This window comes from Phlebotomus papatasi, chromosome 2, assembly GCF_024763615.1.
Source record: "Phlebotomus papatasi isolate M1 chromosome 2, Ppap_2.1, whole genome shotgun sequence".
NCBI lineage: Eukaryota > Metazoa > Arthropoda > Insecta > Diptera > Psychodidae > Phlebotomus > Phlebotomus papatasi.
The window spans coordinates 104,462,761-104,470,735 of NC_077223.1; the positions used below are offsets into that span (position 1 = coordinate 104,462,761).

At 33.1% G+C, this 7,975-nt stretch overlaps 2 protein-coding genes across 2 annotated transcripts; one reads left to right on the top strand and one right to left on the bottom strand.

Moving 5' to 3' along the window:
• Positions 1-817: 817 nt before the first annotated feature.
• Positions 818-7,172, top strand: LOC129800575 (eukaryotic translation initiation factor 4E-1A). The gene is made up of 3 exons (XM_055845064.1): positions 818-1,002; positions 1,357-1,855; positions 6,822-7,172. Exons 1-3 carry the CDS (start codon positions 973-975, stop codon positions 6,986-6,988), a joined length of 696 nt encoding a protein of 231 aa, XP_055701039.1. The 5' UTR covers positions 818-972; the 3' UTR covers positions 6,989-7,172.
• On the bottom strand, positions 7,116-7,971 carry LOC129800576 (fas-associated death domain protein). Its single transcript, XM_055845065.1, has one exon. It carries the CDS (start codon positions 7,860-7,862, stop codon positions 7,182-7,184), a length of 681 nt encoding a protein of 226 aa, XP_055701040.1. The 5' UTR covers positions 7,863-7,971; the 3' UTR covers positions 7,116-7,181.
• Between the last annotated feature and the right edge of the window lie 4 nt (positions 7,972-7,975).

Consider the following 7,975-nt stretch of genomic DNA (forward strand, 5'->3'; position numbering starts at 1 on the left):
TTTGATTGAAGCAGGCAGTTTTTCAGACACACATTGTTTTGTTCACCATTGCCAAAACGTAGAAAAATTCATCTTTCTGTTGTATTCCCTTGACACAACTACATCATTAAAAAAAAGACGAAATATATTTGTAAATACAGTGCCCGTGCCCGCTCTCTAATCCGGATCGGCGTAATCCAGACGAGTTCTCGACGGCTACATTTAAAATCATTTTGAGGTTATGCATGCATATGTGTTCAGCAATGAAAATGAATTATTCTGTAATGGTTTTGTTTAATAAATGAGGTATAATAGCATTGAATTATTTAATTATGTCTTTATAAGCTTCTTTAAAACATTTATTCTAATCTACAAAAAAACTTGTATTATATTTTCGAGACGTTGAACAAATTCAAAAAATCCGTCCGGATTATGAAGCGGACATCTGTCATATTGTCACCCAATCATCCGTATTACAAGGCGGGCACTGAACATGTTTGTTTGTTAACCAAACAGGTTTTTTTTATTATATTACTAGAATACCAATATGTTACCACAATAGGATGATAATATCCTAAGTCTTTAGACTCATTCTTTAGCTTTAAAGTAAAAAAAGGAATGATTTTTCCATCGCTTTCATTCTGGAAGTTGATCATCAACACTAAGATGGCAATGACCGCTGAAAACATTACACACTCTTATATCTTTATTAATTTGTACTTTTAAAACTATCTAAACTAAATTATCTAGGTTAGGAAAATGTCTAATTTCCTATTAGTTTCGAATAGACCTTACTATTTATTATGCATAAGGGGTATAATTTCACTTTATAACAGCAACAGGCGCAACAGGGAATGCTGTGGATTGGCCACTGGGTAGGGTGCATGGTCAACTGGGTTGACAGTTCGAGGCGTTCTAGTACATTTTTGTACACCCCAAGAAAGTGCATATTCGTGGAATTTCTTCATATTTTGTGAATTCTCGTGGAAGATAATGGCTGGATCAGCGACTGAGGATACACTGGTGAGTTCCAAGATCCTATTGAAATGAATAAAATTAAATTTACTTACTGGAATTGTCGGGAAATTGGGAAATTTAAGGGAAATGTGTGGGGAGAAAGTCTTCAGCAGCTTCTCTGCCATTTTGCTTGCAATAGCGGATTTTTAACGTTTTCTGTGCTTTTGGGGCACTACAAAGCTTGGGGAAGGGTCAGGATGTGAGTTTTGCTAAGCTTTAGATAGCTTTGATTGAGATTTTGTGTGGTAAATGGCGTGGGATTGAGGTTAGAATGAGGCCTCCCGGAATGTTTCGTCAAGTCTGAGTTGGCTGTGGAATTGACGCTGTTTTTTTTTCAAATTGGGGCTGAAAATGTATCAGACCACGAGTTCTGACGTCAAGGAAGAGCGTGAGACGAAGAAGGAACAGGAGAATGTGGAGAATGGAGGTGATTCCTCAAGTACTTCTAGCTCTGAATTGCCGCAAGAGGTCCAGATGAAGCATCCACTTCAGCACACCTGGTGCCTGTGGTACATGGAGAACAATCGTACGAGAAAGTGGGAGGACAATCTTGTGGAGATTACGAGTGTTGACACGGTGGAGGATTTCTGGAGTCTCTATAACCATGTCAAATTGCTGAGTGAGATGAAATCTGGCACGGACTTCAATCTCTTCAAGAAAGGTATCAAGCCCATGTGGGAGGATCAATACAACAAGCGCGGTGGCAAATGGATGATTACCCTGGATAAATACCAGCGACACACGGAATTTGATCGTCTGTGGCTGGATATGCTGCTGTGTCTGATCGGTGAAGTGTTTGATCATCCGGATGAGATTTGTGGAGCTGTGGCCAGCATACGTGGCAAAGGAGACAAGATCTGTAAGTTTTTCTCTTTTATTTATTCTTTCAAAATATTTCCCAGGTCTGAATTTTGAAAAAAATATATGAGAGGTTATTTTAAAATTTGAGGTTAGGATGGATCTAACCTCAAACTAAAGTTGAATTGCAGGTGAGCTTGATTTATTGCGAAGATTGCAAATTATCGTAAAATTTATTATGAAGCCAAAAAAGTAAAGAAAAAAAAGATCAAATGAAGATAATTTACGGTTAGACCAGTAAAAAAATTAAACAGAGCTTAGGTTTGTTGACATAACCAACAAAGCCAAATTTATAGTGGGTGAAGCTTCAAAAATTATGATTGTTATACATATTCATCAACAAATTCTAACTCCAAAAAAAAAACCGTTTTTTGAGGTTATGCATGACCTAACCTCGAAAAATGAAAATTATCAAAATGAATTCCAACTTAAAGCAAAGTTTAAAGGGGCAGTAAAAAATTGAAAAAATACCAATATTTTAATAAAAAACGGTCTGCAAAAAACTAAAAGAGCAAAATATTTAAAGTGAAAAGTGAAAATTAAAAAATGAGCAGTAAATATTCAAAGTGTGCAGCAACAATTAAAAATGAACAGTAAGAAATTCAAAGTGAGCAGTAAAAAATTAAAAGTGAGCAGTAAAAAGTTAAAACTGAGCAGCAAACATTTAAAAGTGAGCAGTAAAAAGTTAAAACTGAGCAGCAAAAATTTAAAAGTGAGCAGTAAAAAAATTAAAGTGTGCAGTAAAAAATTTAAAGTGCAGTGAACATTTAGAAGTGAGCAGTAAAATATTATGAGTGAGCAGTAAAAAATTGAAAGTGAGCAGCAAACATTTAAAAGAGCTTTAAAAAAAATTTAAAGTGTGTAGTAAAAAATTAAAAGTGAGCAGTAAAAAAAATTAAAATTGAGCAGCAAAAAAATTAAAAGTGAGCAGTAAGAAATATTTAAAGTGTGCAGTAAAAAATTTAAAGTGTACAGTAAACATTTAGAAGTGAGCAGTAAAAAATTCAAAGTGAGCAGCAAATATTTAAAAGTGATCAGTAAAAAAATTAAGTGTGCAGTAAAAAATTTAAAGTGTACAGTAAACATTTAGAAGTGAGCAGTAAAAAATTCAAAGTGAGCAGCAAAAATTTAAAAGTAAGCAGTAAAAAAAATATAAGTGAGCAGTAAAAAAATCAACTGAACAGTAAAAAGTGAAAAAAGTGAACAGTAAAAAATAAGTGAGCTGTAAAATATAAAAAAAGGGAGCAGCAGAAAGTGAAAAATGAGCATTAAAAATAAATGAGCTGTATAAAGTGAAGATGAGTAGCTAAAAATTAAAAGTGATCAGTAGAAAAATAAAAAGTAAGAAGTAAAGTATTCAAAATGAGCAGCTAAAAATATTCAATTTGATCAGAAAAAAAATTAAAAAGTAGTTATTTACTTCTTAAAACAAGAAATTTCCCTTTTTGACTCTATAGGGGAAGTGCTTATAATTTTGGACAGTCTGCATATAAGCATCGATATCCTAAGATTGAAGTGCCATATTTTCAATACTAATTGACTTTTCTTGTTACTCTCTTTTCAGAAGGATTGTTTAGAAACTTGGCAAGCTATTTATCATCTCATTTTTACTAAATTAGTTTTAATACGTTTAAAAATGAATTGATATGTAGAGGTGAATTTGACTCTTATTTTGGACAACTTGGTTATTAATTTTTACAACTTGTCTGTAAATTTGGACAGATAATCCGCCTCAACAGGATGCCCATTGTTCTTCATTTTATGAACCAATCTTACCAAGTCCTCTTCCTGGTCATGTAAGGGAAACGTGGAATGTCACAAGACGCCCAGAAACTTTCCATATCATTCATTAAAGTGAGTTGACTTCGGTACTCCAAGTACGTGCGGATTCGCTCATTCCCTGCCCTTTCCGGGAGCCTTTCAAGGCATTTCTCACTGCATCTCTTTCGTAGAGATGATGCTCCTTTGTTTCTCCAGGCATTTGTCCAACCTAGTCATCACAAAAGCTAAAACTTCACGAAATTTCGTGAGAAAAACACCTGTCCAAAATAAGAATCATCACCTCACTGGTGAATGTCTTAAAAAATTTCCCATTTTTCACACGAAAAATATAATTCACAAGGCAAATCTCACTTCAGGTCAAATGTACAAATCATCAGTAACGTGAATCAACACAATATTCAATGAATATTCAATAATATCACTCAAAAACAGCGAACAAACTTTGTTAGTACTTCACCAAAACTAAATAAGACTGAAGTAAGCCACGAAGTTCTGTCATATTTCTCGTAAGCAATTGCTCACACTGAATTTTCAACAAAGCAATTTCAACTCAAATCATATTCAAATTTTAACGTATTTAGTGTTAAAATATTCCAAAAAGAACAAATATTTAGATAGAATTCATTATTCATCAAATATTGGAATAAAAATCCATCATTTTAATCAATTTATTTTTAGTGTCCAATGTTATCCTCAAAGTGTCCAAAATAAGAAACTGGACAAAATTAGAAGCATTTCCCCTAAGTGAAAATAATATTTTTTCAAAATAAATTAATTTGAACTGCCCATTTTTTAATCTTTAGCTTGCCAAATATTACTTTTTACTGCTCAATTATTCGAATTTTGAATCTCCAGAACGTTTTATATTTTGAGGTTAGAATTTAACCCCTATTTGCAATGAAATTTTGAATTAGGATTTTGTTCTATGAAAAGCATCTCGACTGAAGTATTAATTATTATTTATGAATTATTTAATTAACCTAAAAACTAAGCAGAAATTAAAAAAAAAGTGCGAATAAATGTCCTGTTAGAATGGTTAAAAAGCTGATTAAAGTTCATTATCGAATTTCCTGTGTCTATGGTAAAATTAAAATCCAATCCAGAAAAATTGAAAAGTTCGTTTTACGTAACTTATGAACCCCTGCGGCTTCCTGTACAAAAAATTGCTGAAGAAAAGCAATGGAGACAAAGAAAATGATAAAGCGATATCATATTACACGAAGAATTCGAATGGATAAGCATATAAAGGAAAACAAAAAACAATGACTCCTCTGTAAGAAATCAAATTGTGAATAATAAACAAAAAGAAATGTAGCAAATATAATAAACTAAATAAAACATTAATAAAAAATCCGATTATAATTCTTTGTTGAATGCTCTCTATAATCGTTCATTAGATCTTTTTCAAAGACAGTAAACAAACTGAATATCAATTTCTGTTTTAAGGTTAAGTCATACATAACCTCAAAAACTAGGATTTAAATAAAATAAAACGAACTAATTTTTGCAAGTTAGACTTTTACGACGGAATTCAATTACCGTGGTTCATTCTCTTTTAAGACAAATATTAATTAGAAAAATTAATTTTCTTGAGAAACATAACCTCAAATGTTTAATCCATATTTTGTGGAACAGGAATATAAATTCTGCAATTTAGAGTAGAGAAATATTTGAGTAATAATTTAGACAGAACAAAATCCTAATTCAAAAGTTCATTGCAAATTTAAATAAAGATTAAATTCTAACCTCAAAATGTAGAACGTTCTAGAGATTGAAAATTCGAATAATTGAGCAGTAAAAAGTAATATTTGGCCAGCAAAAAATTTAAAATAACCAGCTAAAGATTAAAAAACCAGCAGTTCAAATTAATTTGTTTAGAAAATATATTATTTTCACTTATAGAGTCAAAAAGGGAAATTTCTTGTGTTTTAAAAAATAATTAACTACTTTTTAATTTTTTTGTCTGATCAAATTGAATATTTTTAGCTGCTCATTTAGAATACTTTACTGCTTACTTTTTATTTTTCTACTGCTCACTTTTAATTTTAACTGCTCATCTTCACTTTATACAGCTCATTTATTTTTAATGCTCATTTTTCACTTTTTTGCTGCTCCCTTTTTATATTTTACAGCTCACTTATTTTTTACTGTTCATTTTTTCAATTTTTACTGTACAGTTGATTTTTTTACTGCTCACTTTTAATTTTTTACTGCTCACTTTGAATTTTTTACTGCTCACTTATAAATGCTTGCTGCTCACTTTGAATTTTTTACTGCTCACTTTTAAATTTTTGCTGCTCACTGTGAATTTTTTACTGCTAACTTCTAAATATTTACTGCACACTTTAAATTTTTTACTGCATACTTTAAATTTTTTTTTACTGCTCACTTTTAAATTTTTGCTGCTCACTGTGAATTTTTTACTGCTCACTTCTAAATGTTTGCTGCACACTCTAAATTTTTTACTGCACACTTTAATTTTTTTACTGCTCACTTTTAAATTTTTGCTGCTCACTTTAAATTTTTTACTGCACACTTTAATTTTTTTTACTGCTCACTTTTAAATTTTTGCTGCTCACTTTTAACTTTTTACTGCTCACTTTTAATTTTTTACTGCTCACTTTGAATTTTTTACTGTTCATTTTTAATTGTTGCTGCACACTTTGAATATTTACTGCTCATTTTTTAATGTTCACTTTTCACTTTTAATATTGTGCTAACTCCCTTTTAGTTTTTTGCTGCCCGGTTTTTATTAAAATACTGGTATTTTTTTCAATTTTTACTGCCCTTTTAAACTTTGCCTTAAGTTGGAATTAACAAGACCTATTTTGAGGACCAATTACTCGAACTGAAATTCAATTTGTCACCAAGATGGGGAGACCAAAGGGTTAGAGAGGTTAGAGATATCGATTTTCATTTTAATCTGGAGGGTTAGTTTCTCAACTGATTTTGGTAACCTTTGGATTTTTTTTCAAGTGTTAATAAGGCTCCAGGTTGTTTTTTTTTCAGTAGCATGCAGATTTTTACCAGAAGCTCTTTATGTTTTTATAGGTTAGGTACCATCTAACCTCAAATTTCAAAATAACCTCTAATTATCTGCCTAAAAAAACTGAAACTTTCAGTGAAAAATCTAGGATTATTACAGTTACAAGGATTGTTGAGCAGGATGATGTGTAATTTTTCAGGCGTCTGGACGAGATCGAGTCAGAATAAGGCAGCGAATCTACAGATTGGACAGAACATCCGCGATCGCATGAGACTTCCGCCCAACATGAAGATCCAGTACGTGCTCCACAATGATACATCTGCCAATAGCAAGCACGGAACTCCCAATGCTATCTATGAACTATAAGCTCCCCTGAATACCCATTTAATTTTTCTTCAGCTCCCCCTTTAATTCAGCGACCCCCATCTCGAAGTCCATTCTGGAATTGTATTTAACCCAAAAAAAAAAGGAAAATTCTAGGTGTATTTCACAATTGCAATCGATATCACATGGGATTTATTTGAATTAAAATCAATTTATTAAAAAAAAACAATTTGTTTTATTGTTCGAGCAGAATTTTCCTGACGCGTTCCTGAAGGTCGTTCCGGCGACTCTGCTGCAAAGCTTGGCAGATGAGATTGAACAATTCCCGGGGTTTTTCCACTTCCACACGTTCTAGGACTATGTAAACTCTGGCTGGGATGCTACTGTGATTATCAGAGATTGCATCAATTTCCCCTTGACGCATTTTCAGGCCACGGGCAAAGTCCATCCATTTCCTGCCAATTTCTTCACTGATTAGCTTAAAGATCGTGTCTCTCTTTTCCTGGAGGGCATTTTCAGTGTCTTCCTTGTCAGGTTTGGCTTTGGATTGATTCTCCAGGGTTTTCAGGGACTGAGTCTTTCTCAGGGCAGCATACTGATTGATTGCTGGAGTTGCTGGGCAGGAAGCGGAAGGCAATTGAGAAATGTTCTGGCGAAAATTCTGTGTCAAACAGACAAGACCAGGATCATCCAATGCGTCTGATATCTTCTGAAATCCATAGATTGTATCTTCCCCAATGATACACTGAGCTTCCAGGATGGCTATCAAGTCCTCAGGAGTCTCAATCAGCTCCAATCTTCGACGACTGACTTCCGGACTGAAGATTTCTTTGACTTCCTGCAGATTTTTTGAACTTCCAAGGGTCCTCACAAAAGCACTCTTCACTGTCTTGTACCTTTCCTCATGGGGGCTCATTTTGCCACTTTGGACACTCACCAGGAACCCTGGATGCCCCAGATTTCTCAGACAGAAAAATTTTCAAACAGAAAACCTAACCTCAATTCCGCGAGACGTCAATTTTTTTGGTG